We start from the raw sequence: 25,917 nt of genomic DNA, 5'->3' as shown, positions 1-25,917 counted from the left end.
GGAAATCTGATTGCTATCTTGAGTAACACCCAGGAAGCTAAACAATTCCTTCTGTAATAATCAGCCCCAAATGGTTAGGACTTGATTAATAACTGATTGCTTCCCTAATTTTTGTCCCTGCTTTTAACTGAGGACTAATCCTAGGAAGTCAAATATGCTCTCCATTCTTGCCTGGGAAATCCCATGGACAGAGCAGCCTACAGGGGCTACAGTTCATGCAGTCTCAAGAGTTGGACACCACTTAACAACTAAACCACCACACCACCCAATCATACAGGATGCCCACATTAAGTCAACCAGCCCAAGCTTTCCTAGGCCAGTAGCCTCTAATCAGGGCACAGGTGAAGCCTTCTCTCTTTACACCACAAAGCTTTTCCAGTCTTCTGTCTGCCTTTGTTTTTCTTAGCCGTTTTTTGTTTTGTTTTGTTTTGTTTCATATTTATGACAGTGATTTAATGTTATTCATTCAAAAGTTATCTATCAGTTTTAAATATAAAATTTGTTTCTTATCCACATCAACAGATATTAACCTTTCTACAATTTCCATGCTCTGCCTTCCTTTGAGTCTGCTAAAAAACAAGTGACAGTAACGGACTTCCTTGTAAGTTTAGAATAAACAGCTTTTGCTTTTCTCATTCAAATGGTCATTTGTTTATCCCCACAGCCATAAGGCAATGAAATAGAAAGAAGTTAATCTTTCAGAAACAAATGGATATAACCAGCCTCAAAATTCTGCTACCTACAGAGACAGAATTTCCAGGTTCCATGTACATAATTTGGAATGTACACAATACACAAAAATATGTATTTTTGTGTATTCTCCTCCTATCCACCACTATTAATCTAGTTCAATAACAGGATTTTTTTTTTTTTTTTTTAACTATGCTCTGTGTGGCATATGAGAATCTCAGTCCCCTACCAGGGATTGAACCCATGGCCCCTGCAATGAAAGCATGGAATCTTAATCACTGGACTGCCAGGGAAGTCTCAATGATAAGTTGCTCTTTTTTTTACCTGAAACAAATGGTGATAGCAAACATGACGAAAGGCTTTAGTACAAACAATTTAAAAAATCCAATTATCTGACTTATGACTTATTGACAGTAACATCCTGATGATGTACCTAACTATGAAAGATTTTAAGTATTTCTTATTTTCCGTTCCGTTCCGTCGCTCAGTCGTGTCCGACTCTTTGCGACCCCCTGGACTGTAGCCTACCAGGCTTCTCTGTCCATGGGATTCTCCAGGCAAGAATACTGGAGTGGGTTACCGTTTCCTTCTCCAGGGGATCTTCCCGACCCAGGGATCAAACCCGGGTCTCCCGCATTGGAGGCAGATGCTTTAACCTCTGAGCCACCAGGGAAGCCCAATTAACTGTTTCAGATAAAATTTTCAGAAAAGGGTAATATTTCTCTATAAACGTGGCTTTTGACCTGCCATATATTAATTTTTTATAACTAATCTGCAAACACTTAAGATTTGAGCATGACTGTTACACAATTAAACTTATAAATTCAGTGCCTAAGATCTCTAAGAGTTGGGAATTAAAAGGGCCCAGGAATATAATTTAATGCCATATAATACAAAAATATCACAATGGGATGCATGTGGTAATTAGATTTATTCTTTAAAAAATAGTAAGTACAACCTTAAATCAGTATAATTTTATAGACTTTTCAGATATTTTATTTTTGGCTTATGATAATTAAGTGTAACCCATTGCTTTGAGTGCTATTTTCAACAATACAAAAATCACACTTGACTTAAGAACATTTATTCAATAATTTAAATTCCTCAGAAAACATCAAAAATGAATTACCATTATATTGTAAACATGATCAATATAAAACTTAAGCTTGAAAAAAGAACACAATCCCCGATAGCATCACAAATCTCACCTCCTTCAGAGGCACATGTATATCAAAATTAATAAAAAGATCTGAACAGAATTGACCTGTCAGTTACAATAAGGGAAAGAGGAAATTTTTTAACAGGGATGATCCCAGAAAGATGACAGCTGTGAAAGGTAACAAGGTGCCTTCAAATTTTCATTTGAAAATTCTGTGGAGGTTCATTAATGGTCCATTCAATTATTCAGATCTGATCGTCTCAAGAAGCAGTCACCAACAGCAGTTCTGGGATGCTAGTTGGAACTTGCATTTGGAGGGTGCTGTATTAATGGTACACAAGAAAAAATACGTTATTAAACCTCCAGGAAAAGACTTCACCTTCTCCAAGAATTCTTTTCTGACGACTACCTTCTTTCAAATCTGCCCTTTGGACTAAGTTCCCTGCACATTTCTACATGCTATTGTAATAAGAGAAGAAAAAAAACCTTTACAGAGAACAGTGAGGCCACTCTATAAACATAGTGACTTAAACCCGACCCTCAAGATTAAGCACATACACACATGCACACACAAACACACACATACTAAAATAAAACTTACAGCTGCCTTCAAAGCTTGATCTAGATCATCCAGTAGGTCTTGTTTATCCTCTAAGCCCACTGAGAGTCGAATAAGTGTGTCACTAATTCCAAGGACTTCTCTGTCGCTCTTAGGCACTGATGCATGGGTCATGATTGCCCTGGAAGAAAGAGTGAGCAAATTTCTGATCACTATATTGTAGCAGTGGAGGCATGTTTCTATCTCATAAATTGCAATTATTTTCAAATTTTTTTCTATTCTAAATATCAAATCCTTCATACATACACCTGCAATGTTTTATAAACAAAAGATTAAGGAATTGTGAAAATTATCTTTTCTAGTCATGCTTTTAAATGAAAACCACGATCTTTTGTTGTTTTTATACCATCAGTGAGGTATACCCAATCAGAAACTGAAAGTGCCAGTCAAGTGCTCGCATACAGGAAGGAAAGACATAGCTTTCAGTGTGTGAATTTTAACACCTACCTGAATGAGGCATTGGCCAGAAGTCAACACCCCATGACCATCCAGCTGTACTTATAAGAAATAGGCCTCTTGGACCAACAGCTGGTCAGAATTAATTCCGTTTGGATCAAGGGATCAGTCCAGAATTGGACCTTCTGAGGCAGATCAGAGAAAAGACAACCTAGGATTGTGAGTAGCAATCACTAAGCACTAGGAATTAATCTCAACTCACAATTCATGACACAGAGGCCTCAGAGGATGTTTAAAACCATCTAGTAACTCACTGTCAAGATCAACTGTGTAAGGGTAGAGCATGTATTACGGGTCAGGCACTACAGTAAGAGCTGGGAAACCAGGAAGGAGATATTATTTTTACTCTAGACAACAAAGCAGAAACTAAAGACTATGACAATTCACAAAACAGAACCGTCTACGGCGAATGGTAAACAAGTATGGACAACAAGGGTTGCTGGAATTCAGTGGAGGCTGAATCTCTGAGGGCTGAGGCACCGTGGAGGAAAGGCTTAGAGTCTTACTGAGCACTTGAGAACACTGCCCCCACACCCAGCCCTCCCTTCCCACATCCAGCAGAAGGAATTACTTTCTCCTCCCCACTTCAGGCCCATGCAAAGAAAATATTAGTAAATGAATATTAAATGAATAACCTCTTTTATGACTCTAATGAAGTGATGCTCATAGTAAATGAATATCCTCTTCTATCACTCGAATGAAGCTTTACACTCAAACGTCCTCCTTAAAAATTTCTGCCTTTTTAGGTTTTTAATTCCCTGAAAGAGAGTGAATACTCAGAAATAAGAACTTAGGCCTCTGGGAGCAAAAGACTTGGGTATATGAATCTCAGCCCCTCCACATACCGGCTGTGTTGGACTTGTAAGTTACCGTCCTCAAGTCAATTTCCTCATCTGCTACAGTGTTATTGACATTTTACAACCAAGGAAACTGAAATAGAGTGGATAAGTGAGTTTTCTAAGGCCACTGAGCTAACACATGTTGTTAGGCTGAGAGACCGACCCAGTGTCCACTGGCTCCGCTTCTCTCTCGCTGATTGCAATGCTGCACTGGTTGCAGCATTGTTGGGAAACTCGAAATGAGGAGGACAGAACAGACAAGCTCTGACCTAAATTTATTCTTCCACTGGCATTGGGGTTAGAGTCTAGCTGGAGTGCCCAATGGCCGAGCAACTTTAAACTAAATCCCTAAATAAATCAGGTGAGGTCTACTTTTAAGAGAGTCTTAAACTAATACACACTGTATTACTACGAAAAATAAACCAATTTCATATGCTGAGTGTGCCCTCTTGTGCATCCAGACGTACTAGCAGGCATCTTCCTGAAAGACTAACAAAAACTTCTCTGTCTTAATTATTTGAATCATTATTTGGGCATCATCTTTTTAAGATTATGAAATTGCCTGACTCTCCCCATGAACTATAAACTACTATAACAGGACAGGAAACGTGCCTACATTCTTAATCCCTGATATTCCTCAACACATAGCTATTTCAGAAATGTTTATGAAAATTAAAACATAGAACTATATCATGCATCTAATATAGCTAAAAATTAATAGCTAATGATATTGATTTATCCCTGCAATAATTATAATATATGGTCACAGAAACTTATCTCCCTGCTCACTGTTTTTGATGCAAAGCCTCAAGAGTGAAGTTGCTAACATATTTCTGTGTGACATTTGATCAATTAGCAAAACTTTCTGAATCTTTGTTTCTTTGTAATATAAGTTGTTGGACTCCCTGATCTTAGGTTTCTGTGTTCTAATAGCCTCTGGTGCTTTGATAAAATTAGATGAATTAGCTAGGTTAGATAGTGAAGGGCCAGGAATACTAAGTTAGATTTGGGGGTTATCTCATAGAGCCTTTTACCCCCTGATGGTAACTAGTAGGGCGCTCCTCTGACAAATAAGAATGTGGAGGTATTTTATCAGAAACACATTCTCCATTTCCCTAGGAGCTTTGAAATCAGCCCTTCTAATTCAAAGCCTTCAACCTCCCTTTTAGGGCAGAATTGGGTAGAATAAGTAGCCCTGGTTCAGAGGTCAGAGAACCACTGCTGAAATCTTCTTTAGGCAAACAGAGAAAAAGCAAAACTTGGAAAAACACAGCTTACTGATCCCAATAGATTTTTAATAGGGTCTCCATTCTTTTGAGTTAAGAGTCCACTCCAACCGGACAATGCCATGCTGCCCTTATTGCTAAATAACTTGAACAATCACTGATTTTATCCTACTCCTTTTTCAAACAATCATTACAGCTGAAATCAAAGTTAAAATACTGAGAAAAACAGAAATATACTTACGGAAGCTCAGCAAGACTTTCGTATCCTCCCAAGCTCTCAGCCAGGGTAAATAACTATGGCAAAAAAAAAAAAAAATATATATATATATAAATTTAGATCTTCCACTAAAATAAAAATACTAAAAAAAAACCTAAAAATAAATGTTTTTAATACAATGACCCTGCAATGCGCAATGGAAAATTGTGGCAATTATGAATAATTACTACAAAATAATTATTACAAAAACTACAAACTGGATAAAAACTTGGAGAAAAAATGAAAATAAAATCCATAACAATGAGGCCATTAAAAATTGATCTCACCAATTAGACATACAGCATGTTAACTTTTAAAACATTAAAAGTTGATCAAAGTGAATCTTCTATACTTTCCTCATTTGACCTTATACAAAAGTGAACCCTGACATGAGCTCTCAAACCTCAGAATTATTACATTTGAGACCCAGCTCTGTGGTTACCCTTTATATAAAAATCTCTTAATATCTATTAAGTTATAGACACTTACTCATTAATATGTACCATTTATCAAATGAATATATCCATTTAACCCCATCCTGGAGTAGAAGGGAAAAAAACTCAATTGTTGCATTTAGTGTTACTGTGTGTTACGGAATTTTACAAACATGTTAAAAGTTACTTTCACAACTGTATGCAATTAAATGTACACTACTATATTTCTGATTTTAAAAGTGGACAAATTTTAGAACCAGTAAGACTTTGACTAATCTGGCAGCATCCTTTTCTTTTCTTTCGATTTGTAGCATTTAAAACTCAGAGTCTTAAATACATGACTGCATGCGCTCAAAGTAAGCTCAAAGAATGGAGTTACACAGGCCTCTCTCCCAGGGCTCTGGAGAGACTCCTGCCCCTGTGAACTTCAGAGAAAGGCTGCCTTTCCCTCACTCCAGGCAGACACAGCCTGAAAGGCACAGGGTTCTGGAAGTCATTCCTAGGCTGGATTTCAGTACAGTTTTTCAGCAGTGCATTGACACAATACTGAGGTTTTTCATACTATTTCATTTGAAAAGGGAGTTAGTTCACTATAAATTTAAAAACAAATGGCTTAGAACATTCTGTCTCTCTCAAATGGATGAAAGCCTCTGCAGGGTTAAGAAAATGAACATGTTCTATCTGCTATCACATCACTCTTGCTTCAAGTGATTTTCCAACCCAATGCATTTCATGACAAAGAGGCTTGTGGGTGTGACCTGCAGATACAAACACATTAATCTGAGTTAGGTGGAAGTGAGAAATAATGAAGATCATAACGCTATAAGAAAGACTTAATGTCTATAAATTAAAAAACGATTTTGTAAAATTACCTTTAGGTTCTTGAGGAAAGTTTCAGCATGTTGAAGAGAGCCCTTGATATAAAAGGTGATCATCCCCGGGCAACCTGTACACTGACGCTTGGCCAGCTCATGCTGAGGATGAGAAGGCAGCCCTGTAGTCATAAGGTACAATGAATGTCTTATTTCAGAGTCAAACTTGTAATTTCAGGACAACAACAACAAAAAAATCACTGTTTGTTTAAGTCAACTGCAAATAAGGCTAATAACAGGCTTTATGCCATGCTCACATCTGATCTCTTGTTCTGGCCCCTGTCTATCTTGTGAAAGTGGTTCAGTCATGTCCAACTCTTTGCAACTCCATGGACTATACAGTCCATGGAATTCTCCAGGCCAGAATACTGGAGTGGGTAGACTTTCCTTTCTCCAGGGGATCTTCCCAACCCAGGGATCAAACCCAGGTCTCCCGCATTGCAGGCAGATTCTTTACCAGCTGAGCCACAGGGAAAACTAAACTGCCATCATTTTGACCTATCTTTTCTAGTCTCTCCTCGCTCTAGCCATGCCAGCTTTCTTTACACCAGCGGCACTATACTCTTTTTTCATCTTGGGACTTTTGCACATGCTATCCCTTTAGCCTGGAATATTCTTCTGCTCACTGCCCCCTTCCCTCTGTTAATTATATCCTCTGTTATTATATCCCTCTGTTAATTATATGCTTAATATCTGTCTTATGCATCAGGCTAACTCCATGAAGAGAAAGCTATTTCTTTTGTTAATAATCAGATCCCAGATCCCAGTATAAAGCCTGGCCCATGGTTTGCAATTGATAAACATTTATTGAAGAAATCTGAATTGCCTTGTCCAGGCCCTTTTAACAAATGCCAACCCATTTCCTCAGGACACAGTCCAAACCTTTTCTCCCTCTTTCCATTCAAAATACACACCAGTCAACAGCTCTTTACCTAGTGTACATATTAGGGCATTTAGTCTCATTTGTATCTCTGCCTTGGCTTACCTAAATGCCTTAAAGGCAGGGATCAAGCATAATTCTCTTTTACATCCAAGACTCTATGAATGCACACCTCAAAAGGGTTTAAAATAACTATTTATTTATGACCACCACAATATAAAAGTCTGGTAAAATAAATTCAAAGAGTAACATGTAAGTCTGCTAATTCACATTAGCACTTATAGATGTTGTGAGAAGTGAAGGAATTCCAAAAAAGGTAAGCGAATTTCAGGGGAATTTTGGTATCAAGTTTTAACTTGGTAAGTATGAAGTCTCAATGTATATCAGATAAGAGTTAGAGCTAGTACAGAACAGCAACTGATAAGATTATAAGCGAATCAACTGGAAAGTACAAGGTTGTAATCCTGGAATGTTGTTGTTCAATCACTAAGTCAGGTCCAACTCTTTTCAAGCAGAGTCCATGCATCCATTAGACAACTCTAGGCTAAAGAGCACATCTATCTTCTTTACCATCCAGACCCACATACAGCAGCACTCAATGATATGTGGACAACAAAAAAATACATGAAAGCACCTAATCTACAAATGTTACATAAGCAGAATGCAAGGAATAACATGTAAAATCCTAGAATAACCACATGTGCTTAGAAAGCAGACTAACATACCAGGATAAATAACCTTTTCCACCCGAGGATTCGACTCCAAAAACTGAGCAACTGCCATTCCATTTTCAAAATGCTTCTCCATGCGGACTTGTAGAGTCTTCAGACCTCGATTGCAGAGGTAACAGTCAACAGGAGATGGAACTGCTCCAAGAGCTGCAAAACGAATATGTCCTGCGTTAGTTTGAAGGTGAAGACGCACCTGGAAAAGCCTCTCACCATTCTTTTTCATCATAGTGACTATGGGAAGCTAACAACAAAGCCCAATATTTGAGTTTTAGTGGGAAAAATTAATATATCAAATAAGAAGCAAGAGAATGAGGTATAAAACATGCTTAGAGACATGGGTTTTAAAATGAGAAGGGAAATAAATATCCTAAAAACAAAGTACAAACACAATCACATAAATTTTTCAAATATGAGTATCAATAGTCCTTTCCATGATTTTATATTAATAAAAGGACACATTGCACATAGCTTAATCTTGTTTTTCTTTGAAAGAGTATTAAAACACACAGAGAAAATAGAAGTTCAGCTTCTACTATTCCTGGGTATTCTACCAACATTCTACTAATATTTAGCTTCTGTCTAAGGCAGCCTGTGGCTTCCCAGGCCTCCAGAATATATGCCTCATTCCTTCTTTTTATAAATGAAAGGAACTTAGCACACAATAAATTCTGGTTTCCTTCCTCAGTGCCCCCTTTTGTTGCTCTAACATTTATTCCCTAGAAGGGGATTTTTATTCCTAATTAAACTGATCTCTGTCAAATCACATTGGTTAAAATCAAGTATTTTTCAATAAACCCTTATGGACACCTGAGATAGTAAACAATCTAAACAGAAAACAGATATTTAGATATCTGTTGAAAAATACAAGTTTATATCTTAAGTGCCATTTAAAATTAGATATCATTCCAGATATAAGAGGTATAGTATAAGAAAGCCATCATTCCAAATGTTTACAAAAATAAATCCATTGTCTTAAAAATAAAAATTCACTTGGGCTTTAACATATTGTGATCAAAATTGACATGGATTTGAAAAATCAGAAAACATCCCTTGGCCATGCTATACAGCTCTATTATGCTATAATAGTATTTTTATAACCCAAATTTCTTTCCTCTAAAAGAAAATCAGAATTTCCCTTCTAGTGCCCATTTCTTTGTAAATTAGTGGAATGCTATCACTTCATAACACTTAGTGGAAATACAACATCAAATGTAGTCACTTTGAGAGTGCAAGGGGAAATTCAGGCTTTTTAATACTTACAATTTTGCAAGAAACGGAGCCTATTATGAAGGCTCTCAGAATTCAGCGACACTAAGCCCATTACAACATCACTGTGGCCTAAAAACAAAACCAAAAAGCTTTAAGTTAAAAAATAATGTATAAACATTATTCCTCAGCTTATAATTTCTAAAATTAGACTTTCACTTGAAAAAAATCTCAGGGAAAAGCCTTATAGAATAAGTTTAAATACACTTTACTCAATTTGATAGTAGCAAAGGCTATATCTAAAACAATAAATTAAAATCCTATAAAATGTAAGTGTTTCTTTGCAAGCTGTCAGCAGGATAAAATCTTTTACAGTAATTTTTAATCCTTTGCTGATATATCATGAGCATAGTTTTGTCTGCTATAAATGAAGTCCTATATTTAATCAAAGGATAATTCTCTAACTTTCTACCTGTGTCAGGTAGAAAGAAAGAAAATCTGTATAATAGTAGAAGAAAAAGGATAAAAGGATAAAGCCTTATGCTTTTATCATCTATCCATGGAAAAGAATGAAGTGTAGACTATGCGTGTCTTACCATTCATGTATTTTGTTGCTGAATACATACAAATATCAGCTCCCAGAGACAAAGGCCGCTAAAAGGAATAAAAAAAGGTTTTTATTTTAAATGGGAAATCACTTGAAAATATTTACTATTTACTACAATATTTACTACTGTAAATTCCACCCCTATTTTAATTTTTCAAAAATACGTACATCTTAAAATTTTCCAGGACCTCTATTTACCTTTCCCTTGATATCATCTTTCCCTTTCCTCCCTCATACCAAATAAAACCACAAAAGTATTGGATTCATTATTCAATCCAAAGGCAGACATTTTTCTGGAAATAGCAGATATAACTCAGGTCAACAGAACTTCTGAACTTGTTTCTTTAGAGCAGTTGCTGACTAACCCCTATTTATTACCTACAGAAGATATGCTGGCATTTTATGACTCAGTAAATACACAGAATGGTGGACACAAACACTTAGCAATTGTTATGTCAAGTAAATGTAAAACTAATTTGCTTAGGTTTTTAATCATTAAAACCTTACAGTGTATGCTGTGGTTATTCATTTTATTTGTCATGATCTTGACTCTTAATTACTCTTTTATTATTCTAGTTTTGTCAAGTGTAAAATCACTTGTACAGCAATGTGTTTAGATTGGTTTCCCTCACCCAATTTTCCTGCAAAGTAGTTCTTTAGTCTTAGACATCTTTGTTTACAGTGAAAATTAATAACCGACTTATTCACTAAACAATATAATATCAACATCTTTTCATTTAAAATTTCTTTAAAATAAAGTGTGTGTATGTGCAGGTGTGTGTGTGTGTGTGTGGTTAACCTCACCACCTGGTGGCTGGGGGACTTTTCATTTAAGTTCTCAAAAATAGGACATTTTAAGTAAAGTACTGCTGAAAGCACTCTGTACATATTTGTTTACTCATCTCTAAAGTGATGGGTCAAATTAGACAATGTGTGGAGACTGTTTCAGTGCTAACATTCTGTAAACCCTATGGTCAAAATGAAAAATAAAAGCCTGTAACTAACATCTGTTGATCTCATTATGCTCCAAAAATCATGTTAAATATTTCACATAACTTAGTGAAGCAGTGTTCAAAAATACTTCAACTCAGTAAAATCAGTATGTTTATGACTCTAATTGTACAGACAAGGAAAAGAAACTGAGAAAAATAAAATAAATCACTCAGATTTTAAAAACTAGTAGAGTCAGAACTTAGACTACCAGAATCCAGAGATTCTACTCTGAAACTTTATGCTGGTATGTCCATTTTGCCTTTTGTGAGACTTGCAGAAGATCAAGAAGACAAAAGGCAGGAAAAGAAAGAACATACCCAGTTTTCATGAGGGTAAAACAAAGAGAGGATCTTTCCAGAAGATTTGCTTTGTGGAACCAATGCATGTGGTTGCCTAGGGACAGTGTGGTTCTGATTAATTCAACTGGAATGAATCCGGATTGAAAATTGCAGTCCCTGGCAAGTGGAATATGATGTGGGCTTCAGAAAAGTGGAAAAACTGGACCTATTTTAGTGACAGTAATATGAGAAAAAGGGCCAGGCCTAATGAGTAACCTGGGCAGGCTCAAGCTAAACCAATTCATGCAATCTCTTTGAGTATATACAGGACTTATGATGACTCAGCCAGAGCAATCCTCTGCTGTATTAACTGCCCTACTCCAAGTGGTAGATGGAGTAAGGAGCAAGTATAAAAACATCACCTGAGACACAGATGATGCCAGGAGATTTTTACTTGGAAACAGACTGCTTTACTTGAGATCAGAGTCAGCTGAAGTTGTATCACAAGCCAAAGGTAGAGAGATGGCACATGAAACCATCTGAATACAATCTAACCAGGAAATGTGTTTCAGGAAAGAAAGATAAAACACAGTAGTGCCTTCTGAATAAAATGAACTAAGGTGAAAACAGCTTTGTGCAAACTCCCAGGGAGTCAGTCCCTTACATGGAGGCAGCAGCCTGGGCCAACTTCAGGGACTGATAACAGAAGAAGGGAATGTAAACTGTTGAGCTTGTGAACATCAGCCTAATTGAAGAGCTGAAGAAAATGAGCTGGGCTTTTAGGAACTCTTTTAGGAACAGGTGAACTACAGGAAGTGCAATAAGAATGACCACAAGGTACAGACAGAAAGTAAAGAGCAGGGAGATGGTAAATTCCCTGGTGGCTCAGAGGTTAAAAGCATCTGCCCCCAATGCGGGAAACCCGGGTTCGATCCCTGGGTCAGGAAGATCCCCTGGAGAAGGAAACGGTAACCCACTCCAGTATTCTTGCCTGGAGAATCCCATGGACAGAAAAGCCTGGTAGGCTACAGTCCAAATGGCAGACAACTAGGCAATTATAGAAAGATTCTCAAGATGATCTACCAAGAGGAGCAAAACAGAAAGGAAAAAGTACAAGGGAAAAAAGAAACGGATTGAGGATGGATGGGAGGGTTTGAGCTAGGAAGAGATGTATGAAGAGGGATAAGCAGGAAAAGAGTTTTAAAGGAGAACGATAAAGGAGCTGCACAGATACAAGGTGATACATAAAATAGGAATTTATGATACAAGTCAGGTAAAGATACAGAAGGCCAGGAATGGTCTATGAAACACAAAGAGAAGACAAACTAGAAAGAAGGAAGGGAAATGGAGAAATAACATGTGTTTTACCTGGCTAGCCTTGCAAATAAAAGGAAAAGAAAAGCTATATTCAATGACATTTCAGTATACGATGGACATCTGCAGGACTTACAATGACATGTATGTATATATATATATACACACAAAACTGACTTAGAACCAACACATAAACATTGAAGTCCCTACTATGTGTAAGGCACTGACATATACAATCATATAATAAGAGCAGGTCTTCAGAGAGTTTACAGAGAACCTAAAAGCTTTAATGAAGATAAATATTTAAAAAACACAAAGTCCCATACAATATACTAGCCTAGAGTTGAAAAAATATTAACTAATGGTAGAAAAGATCCAATTTCAATTCTTTGTCTAATCAATAATTGTGATTAGGTTTCTTGTAACTTAATGTAAACAGGTCCTTCCTCTTCTGATTACAAGTACCTGTGTAGTCTACCAATTATGCCAAAAATATTACTTTCATTTACCTGGAAATATGCTGACATAAAAGTGTTATCCACAACCAAAATGATGTCTCCATGTTTATGGACCGTATGTGCACAGGCTTCAATGTCAATCATCTTCAAGCTAGGGTTTGTGGGGGTTTCAATCCAAACAAGCTGAAACAATTCAGTAAATGACAACAGTTTGTAAAACTACACTGCACAAACATATATCTCATGCACTGTAACCATCTGGGAGGCTACACGGGAAGACCATGGAGAATGAAGTTTAAAGGTCTGAATCTGAATCCTAGTCCCATGAATTTCTGAGAGGGCATCACAGCTAAGTAAGTAACCCTCTACGTTCTCCCAATTTTTCATCTATACAATAAGATTGATATCATTTACTTTATACGGTAGTCATAAAGATCAAATGAGATAACGTACATATAAGCAGAAGAGCACTCAAGTTTTAATCACTATAATTATTTTCCATTAAAAAGAGGATGAATTCCAAAGACATACTTCAAAGTCTGGGAATTTTGCTCTCAAAGATAAACAAATTGTGTAAGATTACATTATGGAATTTTCAGTAAAGAGAACTATTTGATGCCAAAAATATTATGACTAGCAACTTAAATAATGTCAGATGCACTAGAAACTACAAAATAAGTCCCCAGAACCTGAAGAAGAGCATGGGTTTTGGAGTGAGGAAGAGAAGTGACACATACACAACAAAAAACCCAGCCACAGCTCACTTAAGAGATGGTATCATATTATCTGTCTATTCCAAAACCTAGCACAATCCCCATGTCTTGTATGTTTGATAGTTATTGAAAAGACCAAAGAACAGAATTCTATTTGTTAAACAAGCTGGTACTATTTTGATTGATATTATCTACCGTGCTTTGCTTTGCTTCGTTGCTCAGTCGTGTCCAACACTTGGCGACCCCACGGACTGTAGCCCACCAGGCTCCTCTGTCCATGAGAATTCTCCAAGCAAGAATACTGGAGTGGGTTGCCATGCCCTCCTCCAGGGGAACTTTCTAATCCAGGCATCGAACTCAGGTCTCCCACATTGCAGGCAGATTCTTTACTGTCTGAGCCACTAGGGAAGCCTGACATTATCTACAGCTTTCTTTTTTAAAGGGTTAATTATTCTTTATTCATTGCCTATAAAAAAGAGCAAGTGATATGGTTTAACACTCATCCGATTTTAGAGTTTTACTATAGAAAAGATAGGGTAGTTAAAATAATTCATATTCTACAAGAGCATAATTATTTGAGGACCTATAAAAATTTATTCCTGGGTAATAATTATCATTCCCATTCATAATCTTAAAAAGTAATTAAAATAAAAATAAGTAAATAAATACAAAGTAGATTTTACCTAGACTTTAAAAATCTACTTTAAATGATGAGGCAGATATATCAGGGGGGGAAATGTATTAATTCAAGTTGGTAAGGAACCACTACATAAAGTTCTACTGACAAGAATTAATATACACACAATTTGCTTTCCTCCCTTAGAAAGACTCAGACCATCTATTTTAATATCTTTTCTCCCAAGGAAGAAAAAAAAAAAATAAGTTCCTTTGAAAACAAACCTTCATCTCTCAAAGAGCACTCTGGAGTTAATCTTCAAAGTAATTTGTATGAGAAAGTTTTCTCTCTTTTAGCATTCACAGCAACATAATCTTGAGTACAAACCTTTTAATCATTAGCAAAAAGTTGGAAAAGGCTGCTACTTATAAAAGACGCTGGTCCTTCTTTTCCCCATGCAGAATTTCAATGAGGTTCCAAGAAAGAATATCACATATGCCATTCATTCCAGCACAAAACACCTTCCAGTGGCATACAAGCCTTCCCAGGACAGAGGCTAAGAATAGCTTGTGGCCCTTCTGTGCTTCTATTATTTTGCTGAAGTATCCTTCAGAACCCTTAAAGCTATGCTTATTAGGATTTGGGAGTTTACAAGCTTCCTTTCTGTAATCCAAACTCTGTGATGACTTCTGTTACCAATACTAGCTTGGTAATGCAGTTGAGAATTGTCTTTTGCTAACAAATTTTTTAACTGTCATTATGTATTGGGTACCATAATAAGGATTTCATATGCCTTATTATGTCTGGAGGAGGGCATGGCAACCCACTCCAATATTCTTGCCTGGAGAACCCCATGGGCAAAAGATCCTGGTGGGCTACAGTCCATGGGATCACAAAAAGTTGGACACAACTGAGCGACTAAGCACAGCATATGCTTTATCTCATTTAATTCACCCAACTACCTTTTAATAAAGCAGGTAAAATTACCCCTATTTAGTAAATGAAAGAAATGAGACTTTGATTAAATAATTTGCCCATGATAATACACCAACTATGATATAGCATTAGAATTAGAATTTGAATCCCACTACCGAATGCATGTACCTAAACATTAGCCTACAGTACCCAACAGAAGTCAGACCTATCCTAATCTTGATGGCTTCCAATGGCTTCCAGGAAAATTGGTTATTTAGATTTAAATTATGCCCTCAAGTAAACAGAAATGATGAAAATTTAAAAATCACAAGGAAAACAGACAAACTGAAAACTGAGTTACCTTGGTTTCTGGTGTAATAGCTGCCTCTAGTAATTTGGTTTTGGAACAATCAACAAAAGAAATCTTTAATCCAAATTCAGTTGCCACCTGCCTGAAGTACCTGTTTGTACCTGAGGCAGAAGAGAATCAGATAAAATGAAAAAGAACACTGTATTCAGAAATATTCATTCCTTAAAAGTATAAACACTTTAAAAATATGAGGAAGTGTCAATCACCAATAAAAAAACAACCAAAAGCAAGTCTACTTTGTTTGAACCTTCTTGTATGCTAAAGAATGTATTCAGTTGCTCAGTTGGGTCCATGAGACCCCAGGGACTACAGCCCTCCAGGCTCCTAGGCTCATGGGATTTTCCAGGCAAGAATATTGGAGTTGGTTGCCATTTTCTCCTCCAGTGGATCTTCCTGACCTGGGGATGAAACCTGCACCTTCTGCATTGGCAGGTGGATTCATTACCACTGAACCACCTAAAGAATATAGGGCTTTCAGTTCAGTTGAGTCGCTCAGTCGTGTCCGACTCTTTGTGACCCCATGAATCCCAGCACGCCAGGCCTCCCTGTCCATCACCAACTCCCGGAGTTCACTCAAACTCATGTCCATCGAGTTGGTGATGCCATCCAGCCATCTCGTTCTCTGTCATCCCCTTCTCCTCCTGCCCCCAATCCCTCCCAGCATCAGTCTTTTCCAGTGAGTCAACTCTTTACATAAGCCATACTAAAGAATATAGGGCTTAAATTTTAAACTAAAATTGTAAGAGTCAAATAAAACACACTTGATACCCACATCAAGTGGCATGAAGCAGAAAATGTTTCTTAACAGTCTCTACTCTTCAAACATAAAGTGGCATGCTCCCTAAAACACCAATATCTTTTTCTAACAATTCCTTCCTAGTACTTAAATCTAAAATAAATGAACCAAAGTCAATGAAATGTTCAAAGCAAATTTTCAGACTGATTATACTTTGGTAATAGAAAAGAACTAGTTATTATCCTTTGTACTTTCTCAATCTTTTTGTTATGTGGTTCTGAAAGCCTTAATAGAAAAAAGAGATCATGTAAACCAAACAACTGGAGTTTTATAGTGAAAGAAGATAAATCATTCAATTCAGAATAGGTAATTTTATAAATACTGGTCGGGATTTAAGGTTTATATATGCAAAATTAAAGAAAAGTTTGCCATTATTGACAGTGAACCAAAAAAGGAAAAAGAACTTTATCATCAAAAACTCACTAGACCTTTGGTAGACTGACCCTAGGTAATATAAGATTGAAAAAGAATGTAAAGAATTGGTTAAAATAAAAAAAATCAACAGCAATTTTCACGATTTTGTACCTAGGTTTATCAAGAGGTTTTAATAGTACATTATAATAGCATCTAAAGGTTTGTTTTTTCTATAATTTCAACTCATCAAACTATCATAGGGAGCTATGATAAAATATAAAGCTTTTTACAAATTTCTGAGAGGGATAAAATGATTATTAAGAGTAAGTCTCTTCCTTCAAAGAACTTACAGATTTAACTTGTTGTTTAAATAGGAGATAAAGTGATAATATTCTAGAAGTGATCTTTTGATTATCTGGAAGCATTTGGAATATATATATACATTTAAATTTTTTTTTTTTTTTTGCTGTTGTTTTGAACACAAAAATCAGTCTTACTTAAAGATAAGGGCAACTAGTTTTCCTTACCTTCCCACTTACCACTTTATATAACTAGCATTTAAACAATTTGGAATAAAAGTTCTTAAATCTGTATCCACAGATAGGCTACAAAGAGTAAGGCCCTTTGACTTTAAAATTAAAATGATAAATGTTGAGTATAGTCTTAAACACATTTTTTGGAGAAAAAGGTCTATAGCTTTCAATGGGTTTTCAAAAGGGTCCCTTAAAAAAAAAAATCAGGGGGCAGGGTGCTTAAGAGTTGTGTAGAGTTAAGCCCTTTAGAGTGACCTGGACTATAGACATTTTCACTTCAGGCAAAAATTTTAAATTATAGTAGAACACTATCTCTCTAAATACTATCTACTCTAGAGCAGAGAGTGTCTCAAATAGGTTCATCCCAGCAGCTTAAATGGGCTTCCCAGGTGGCACAGCAGTAAGAATCCACCTGCCAATGCAGGAGATACAAAAGATGTGGGTTTGATCTCTGGGTAAGGAAGATTCCCTGGAGGAAAAAATGGCAACCCACTCCAGTATTATTGCCTGGAGAATCCCATGGACAGAGGAGCCTGGCGGGCTCCATGGGATTGTAAAGAGTTGCACACAATTCAGTGACTGAGCATGCGTGCAGCAGCTTAAATAAAATTGTTATTAAACAATCAGTCTCATAAGCAGTTCTAGAGCATAGACCCCAGGTGTTCCTGCTCCTCCTTTATCAAGTGTGGAGCAGCATGGAGGTGTTCATCATATTTTGAAAAGATAATCAATAATCCAAGTAGCAATGTTAATATAATTCAGGAACCATTTTATTGTCTTTAAAATAACAGCTGAAACAGCATGAATGAGAGAGGCCACCTACCTCCATACACATCATCCATACAAATAATTTGGTCTCCCGCTTTTAAGAGATGGGTAATGGTCACAGTGGCTGCTAAACCTGAAGCAAAGGCCAAACCTAAAATAAAAACCAAGCTAGAGTAAGCCAAAATGCCAGACCCAAAGGTTAAAAACACCTATAGCATTTATTTGTGTTACTTTAAATCCCTCTCTCTGCTGTCTGAAGGACAACCATCACTACTGAGTCATCAGAAATCCCCTGATTAATACCATTACAAAATCCTCCTTTCTATTTCAAAAATAAAAATACCTAATTCTGCTTTGGTTATAACAACATCTCTCTGAAAAGCTTCAAAGAAATAGTTGTTTACAAAATTCTGAGTCCAAAGATCAATTGCCAATTAAATTATAGCTTAAAAATATCAAACTCTAAAGAAATTTCAAATCTTAGGAACAGAGCTAAGATATGACTCATCCATTAACTACATGATTCAATTGAGCAAACATTTTAACAAAATTCAAAATGATACCTGAGATGTGTCTGATAAATCTAAATTTCATTTTTTAAAAATTTTAATGTGGATTCTCTTCTAAACATACATGATCTGGAATCACATATTGAACAAAAATAGTGAAATTGAACAATAAAAAAAAAAAAACTGGCATTGTACTTTAGACCCTGTAAAGGAAAGCATCCTATAAAATATCAATATATTACCTTGGTGATAAAAAAATCACCTGTGACTGATAGATGGGATATCCAATTAACTTGAAAAATGTAAATTATTTCAATATTTTCTCAGAAAAGTTGAGGTTTGCATTGCAAATTTCTACTAGGCAGATTCACAGTCCAACCATGAATTCATATAGAAAACTAACCTTGAAATCCGATTCAAAGCAACCATGTTTTCTGCAGCCCACCTGTAAAGTGTCTAGCATATGAACCCTCACCTTTTATACCCTCTGTGGGAAATGTTCCCCATACAGCATTAAATTTTAGAAATTTGGTATTTAAAACATTCTCTCATCTAAAAAAAAGAAACCCCAACAACTCATGTTAATATTTTTAATTCCTACACTCTTGCTGTGAGAAAACTCCTAAGACTATTATTTTCTAACTCATTCTTCTGCCCTCATTTAGTATCATTTGTATAAAAAATACAAAGATGATTTAACAGCCATACATTCTATTCACTGAAAGAATGCAAGATCTGAGGAGTTAATTCGTAATCTCTTACAGCACAGTATCAAGGGCACCTGGCTATTGCAAATATTCCTTGGTCCTATTCTCGGGCCCCAGTAGCAACTGACATGAGATTCCCTAAAACTTACTCATCAATATCTCATAATTTTAAAAGCCATTTATACATTTTTTTGCTATGGAATGACTATTCAAATCCTGTGTTAATACCTATATTGGTTGCCTTCTCATTAACTTGTAAGAGATTTTTATATATTGAAAAAGTAGCCCTCTGCTTAAAAAAAAACACACAATAGCAGGTGAATGAACCAGAGCGTTAAAAAGTTAATGTTTTCATGCATGGTGTTATAAAACTTGGTTAATTTGTATCTATTTATATTGACAGCTCCAGGTGAAGAGTGAATTTACATGAATACTAAGTGACACATTCTGCCATTTTGCCTCTATTCAGATTTACTTTCACTTTATAGCTACACATATACATATGAAGTCCACTGTGCAACCTTGGGCAAATAATTCAATGTCTTAGAAAAATAAGAGCTTTGAACTAGCTGATTTCCTTATTTCTTTCCAATTCTACATTCCGTGCCTCTATGATTTTCTCTATACAAGTAAGAATGAATTCTAGATTTTACAAACTTTGAAATGAAAATCACTTACTGTACTTAGCCCCATCCAGTGCTGCCACTGCTTTTTCCAAGCAGTTCCGGGTGGGATTTCCAGAACGGCTATACTCAAAACCCTGAAGGAAAGAAATCAGAGTTCACCCTAAGAGATTTAAATTTATTATCAGAGTCTTAAAACAGACATCTCCACAATTACAGGGGCATCCTACCATAAGGACTTTCTGTTGTTTATCTATGACATGTCTTGTCATTAGACACAAGAATGAGTGTTATGGCTGTAGTGGTAAGGAGAAGCTCTGAAGTCAGCCAAACCAGATTAGAATTCTGTGTCTGCCACTTAGGAGCTATATGCCAATAGATAAGTTACTTAATATTTTCCAGAATCAATCTCTAGACCTGTAAAATGGGAATAAAATACAGGTATCTAGTTCATAAAATTGATGTGAAGACAAAATGAGATAATGTATAATAACTTCTCTGCATGATGCCTGGCATATGCTAACCACTGGGATAAATGGTAGTTTTTATTATTAGCATTATTATAATGTTAGACTCACCTCTACCCATTAATCTAGAGGTATTAGGAAACAGGAATCACGTGAATCAACAAAGTAAACCTATTTCTAACCTGCATGTCATTTCTTAAAAAATAAGTGATGCAACTTCTGTTTAGCATCTAGCAGGAAGATATGCTTACAAATGCCTGAAGTTCAGGTCTTAGTTCTATAAAAGTGACTCAGAAAAGGGAGTCATTCTCAGCAAAACAGCTCTACATAATCTTTTTTTAAAATTTGCATTATACTCCTTTTACACATATGGTACTATACTAGTTGAAGTCATCCAGTCATTTTATTTATTTATTTTTATTGCGGTATAGTCGATGTACAATATTACCTTGTTGCAGGTGTACAACATAGGGACTCACAATTTTTAAAGGTTTTATCCCATTTGTAGTCATTATAAAATATTGACTATATTCCCCATGTTGGTACTATGTATTCTTATAGCTTATTTATTTCATATCATGATTTTTAACCTCTTAATCTCCTTCCCTAACTTCCTCCTCCCCTTTCCCTCTCCTCCCTGGTAACCACAAATTCTCTATATCTGTGAGTATGGTTTTTTTCTTGTTGTTGCTATAGTGACTAGTTAGTTTTATTTTTCAGCTTTCACATGTAAGTGATATCATATAGTATTTGTCAGTCTCTGTCTGCATCCAATCATTTTTATTTAATCCTCACAACCTGCTCTAAAGAAACTAAAGCCAAATGTTACCAGGTATGTCAGAGCCAGAATTCAAAACCAGGATTTAAACACTGACTAAAAATCTTATACATACTTTTCTCCCTCTGCTTCATACAGCACATGACAAAACATAACCACTTTTTACACCTGGTTCTGATTCAGGATCTCCCAGCACTAGTTACACACACATGTGCATGCATGTGTGCTGTCACTTCAGTCATGCCCAACTCTTTGTGATCCTATGCACTGTAGCCCTCCAGACTCCTCTGTCCACAGGGATTTTCCAGGCAAGAATACTGGAGTGGCTTGCCACACTCCTCCTGAGGATCTTCCCAACAAAAACACATATATTACATAAATGTATATGCTTTATATATATGTAATCTGTAGTTTATTTATTTCGGTTTTGTTGCCTTGTTTGTTGCCATGTTTTTGACAAACTGAGCAGACAAATTTTATAGGGCTTGAGGATATCCTCACACCATCGCCTCCTTGATGGGACTGGCAGCTGTACTCCAGATGCAAAAAAACTTTGGAATCATGTTGCTTCTGCCATGGAAAGGTAGCCCATGTCTTCCTAAATATTCATGGCAGAGATTTAACTTATGGAGAGAAAAGAAGCAAAAATTCCCACAGTATCACTCATTCAATGGTTTTCCAAATGGAACTGAAGAATTAGATGCTTCTCATTTCAGTTCCTAGAATTCTCTTTAGTGCTTTTAACTGATATATTAAAGATAGTAAGAGGAGTTTGGGGGGACTTCCCTGGTGTTTCAGTGGTTAGGACTCCCTGCTTCCACTGCAGGGGGCACAGGTTTGGTCCCTGGTTGGGTAACTATTAATAAGATCCCACAAGCAGCATGGCATGGCAGAAAAAAAAAAAAAAGGAGTTTGTGGATTTTATCACTTGGTCAGCTCTCTGAAAACATTATTAATATCATAGCTAAATTATTAACTTTTGCATAAAATATTAAAGCTTGGGCAGCTACCTGTTCATGAAGGCTTACACTGGGAAGGAACTTGAAACACAGATGGTGTACACATTTTGATTACCAAGTTACAATAGCTCGAAGTATCCTAAACCAGTTATAGAAATGCCCTTAGAACTCCACCTCACAAAACAAAGGGCCATGTCTAAAAGAATTTCCTCAACTTATATAACACACCTAAAGAGGTGCTTGAAGTATTGATACAACCAAGGTTTTAGATCTACAAAGTTTAATTAGTTACCTTTGACACTTGAACAACTCTTGAGTTACGGTGCCAACCCTCTGCTCAGTGGAAAATCCATGTACAACTTACAGTCTGCCCTCCATATCTGAGGTGCCTACATATCTGTGCTTCTGCATCCCTAGATTCAACCAACCACAGGTTGTGCAGCACTGTAGTAGTTACAATTGAAAAAAAATCAACCAAAATAAATAAATATGTGGACCCACACAGTTCAAACCCCTGTTGTTCAAAGACCAATGGTAATTTCTTTTGAACCTCAGCAACTTTTAAATACTACAAGATCCATCAAGTACACTACCGAAAAAGAAAAAGCTATATGACTAACACAGAGGGCTTTCTCATCTATGACTCTGGATAGGTTCCTTTTCTATTAAAAAATATACAATATCTGCCCTGTGCTCTAACCTGGTTGTTAAGGATCAAATGGAAAAATTGTACTTGTGATCACTGTAAAACTACTAAGCAATTATAATGTATCATACTATATAGCTTAACTTACATATCAACAACTTACATGGCAGGTACTATTATTAAAACATTTATTTATCCAGGATAAGTTAAATTATTTATAAGTAAGTAGATAAGTTAAATTACTTCAAGATTGCCCAGCTCAGAAGAGGTGCTGTTAGAATTCAAACCTAGGGCCTCTGACTACATGATTTATGCTCTTAATCACTAAGCCACACTGATGCAATGGGTTAGATTGTTGCTAACATAACTGTTAGTACAGCACAGTGTGGATTAAAGCCCAAGAGTGGATGGTAGTCTAGAGCAAGAATGAATCCCAGCTCCATTACAATGGCCTTTGCAATAGATGTTTAACATCCCTAAACCTCAGGTTTTTCATGAGAGAAATGAGAACTTAGGTCAGAATAGAATTGCTGTAAGGATTATCTGAGGTAATATATGTAATACATATGATATAATGTAGGTATGTACTGATATCTGGCATACAAGCAGTACTCAATATCTATTAATAACTATTGGAATAATATTGGGAATTAATAGCTATTGGGAAGGATCTTGATTCCAGGTGAGTTATGACTTAGTTTTTTTAAGTTGACATCTTATCATATCTTTATAATTTTTGTTGCTTATGCTAACTCAAGGAAGTTATAATAATTTTGACCTGCAAACCTTCCCTAATCACATGAATATCAGTCCAAATCTATACAGCAAGTTAGACAAACTGTTCCCTCTCGTCCTGGTTATCAAAAGAAATATGATCACTGAACCATCCAATATAAAGCTTTACTACAAGGAGGTTTACAGGTATCATTCTTACAGTAAACATTCTTCGTGATAATACACAAATGACACTTTACAAATTACTTGCGTGCTTCTTAATTTATAAGCCATCTCTCTTCTACCGTCCAACACTGGTCCGCCCCAGACAGACCCAGCTCACCGAGTGCTGGCCAGGAGCCCCTTGCTTGAACGTGGTGGACAGCGAGATGGGGGGCACTACAGCCTGGGAGGTCCATTGCTCAGGTTCTTGGCCCACGTGGATGGCCTGCGTAGCGAAATGCTGGAACCTAGGCAGGAATCCGTGTGGGGAGGCTTCTTTTTCCTGCATGCTGAGCTGCGAAGAAAGGAAAGAGTAAAACAGCGAGGAAGATAAAACTATGAGACTGATGCGTCAGGACTTGAAAAAGAAGACAAGTGAATGAGAGGTAAAGGTACGCTGGCGGAATCAGCAGCGAGTGCACAAGAGCAGAACCGTACCCCTCGCTAGTTGGGAGTTTATTAACCTGCCGGCAGCGTTGCTTCACCCTGGGGCGGAGCCAGCACGACCCAATGAGCGCAGGCCCCAAAGCGGCTCCCGCTTCTCATTGGCTGGCAGCAGAGGCGTAGCCCGGAGCGTCACCGCCAAAGCTCTTCCCGGTGCAGGCTGTGCAGTGAGGCTGGAGTCTCAGTTCCCCGCCTCGGTGTTGGTTCCTGCGGGTGAAAATCCTGAGTCCTGACCCTGGGAAAACTTCCTTGCTGGCTCCTGTGAGCCACGCGGGCGTCTCTGTGACCTCAGACCGGAGGTTCACGGGAGACGAGAAGAGAACCTGGCCTGACTCTGAAACCCAGTAGCCTGAACAGAGGCCACACAGATAGCCTCCTCGTAACAGCAGCCCTTGCCTGGACCCTTCCCCACCTCCACCTACCACCCTTTGTCCTGAGGGCGGTTCCGAAGGACGCGAGGGACAGAGTGGAGATCGGTGACGAAAACGCTGGCCCAAGCTGCCAAATGCGCAGCTCGGATTCTCGTTAACAGCGGGCAGCCTGCCTTTGAAAGTACGCTGAATTCTGTAATGACCCAGTACTTAACGTTGACTGAAATCGGAGTGAGAGTCGTATTTTTAAGTAATAGTAAAGCTGCTGTAGAGAGGATCTCTAAGGAAAACTCTGGCAGCTTTCTAAGAGCTATTCAAACATCAGTATCTTTTGCAGTACCCAGAGAAACCTCTCTCTGATGAAATACAAAACAAAGTGTGGCTTTGAAAAACTTATTGGAGCCTTAAATCCTTAGACAGAATGCCTTCATTGTTAGACAATTGACAGCAACATCCTGGTAGGAATGGAAGTTGTCCTGAGTCGCAATTTATTCACCTGTATCCACAGCCCTACTCTCACAAGGATCACTCCTCTAAAAAACAACAAAAGTCTCCTTGTTCCCTAAACAATACAGACTTGACCTATTTAGTGTGGCTACTATTTTCTAAGACTAGGGAATTTAGGACTACTTCTCTTCCTGCAAAGTACTAGCTAAATATCTGAAACTTTATTAAACTAATTAAGGAAGAAGAGAATACAGAATAAATGGCTCTTAAAATTTTACTGAAAGGACTGAGGCAATTGGCTTTTCAAATTAACTACCGGGATACAGCCATGAAGCACTGGTGAGCAGTGCCTAAGGACCTGCAAATTTTTAAGAAACCAGGCAAAATTTTTAGCCCTGGGGAAAAAAAAAGAATGGACTCCAAAGCACTAATAAATATTAATGTATATTTAATTAACGTTTTTCTGTTAAAAATAAATCAACTGCAACTCATCTCAATAGTTATACATAGCTGTACATCCCTATGTTTTTATGTGATATGAATCTTAGGGACCAGTTCAGTTCAGTTCAGTCACTCAGTCGTGTCCGACTCTCTGCGACCCCATGAACACAGCACGCCAGGCCTCCCTGTCCATCACCAACTCCCAGAGTTCACCCAAACTCATGTCCACAGAGTCGGTGATGCCATCCAGCCATCTCATTCTCGGTCGTCCCCTTCTCCTCCCGCCCCCAACCTTTCCCAGCATCAGAGTCTTTTCCAGTGAGTCAACTCGTCCCATGAGGTGGCCAAAGTATTGCAGTTTCAGCTTTAGCATCAGTCCTTCCAATGAACACCCAGGATTGATCTCCTTTAGAATGGACTGGTTGGATCTCCTTGCAGTCCAAGGGACTCTCAAGAGTCTTCTTCAACACCACAGTTCAAAAGCATCTTGAGAAACCTGTATGCAG

At 37.2% G+C, this 25,917-nt stretch overlaps 1 protein-coding gene across 1 annotated transcript; it reads right to left on the bottom strand.

Moving 5' to 3' along the window:
• Positions 1 to 1,662: 1,662 nt before the first annotated feature.
• Positions 1,663 to 24,145, bottom strand: CTH (cystathionine gamma-lyase). The gene is made up of 12 exons (XM_055403609.2): positions 23,830 to 24,145; positions 19,978 to 20,059; positions 18,139 to 18,234; positions 15,624 to 15,733; positions 13,070 to 13,201; positions 9,965 to 10,022; positions 9,423 to 9,500; positions 8,157 to 8,309; positions 6,552 to 6,673; positions 5,231 to 5,283; positions 2,451 to 2,589; positions 1,663 to 2,170 (listed from the first exon to the last, which is right to left on the bottom strand). Exons 1-12 carry the CDS (start codon positions 23,995 to 23,997, stop codon positions 2,144 to 2,146), a joined length of 1,218 nt encoding a protein of 405 aa, XP_055259584.2. The 5' UTR covers positions 23,998 to 24,145; the 3' UTR covers positions 1,663 to 2,143.
• Positions 24,146 to 25,917: the final 1,772 nt, after the last annotated feature.

The sequence above is a fragment of the Moschus berezovskii genome, chromosome 4, assembly GCF_049115385.1.
Source record: "Moschus berezovskii isolate FMDL1 chromosome 4, NW_MosBer_1.0, whole genome shotgun sequence".
NCBI classification, from domain to species: domain Eukaryota; kingdom Metazoa; phylum Chordata; class Mammalia; order Artiodactyla; family Moschidae; genus Moschus; species Moschus berezovskii.
Note: the sequence above shows the minus strand (reverse complement) of the source record. Positions and strands in the feature narration are given on the sequence as shown.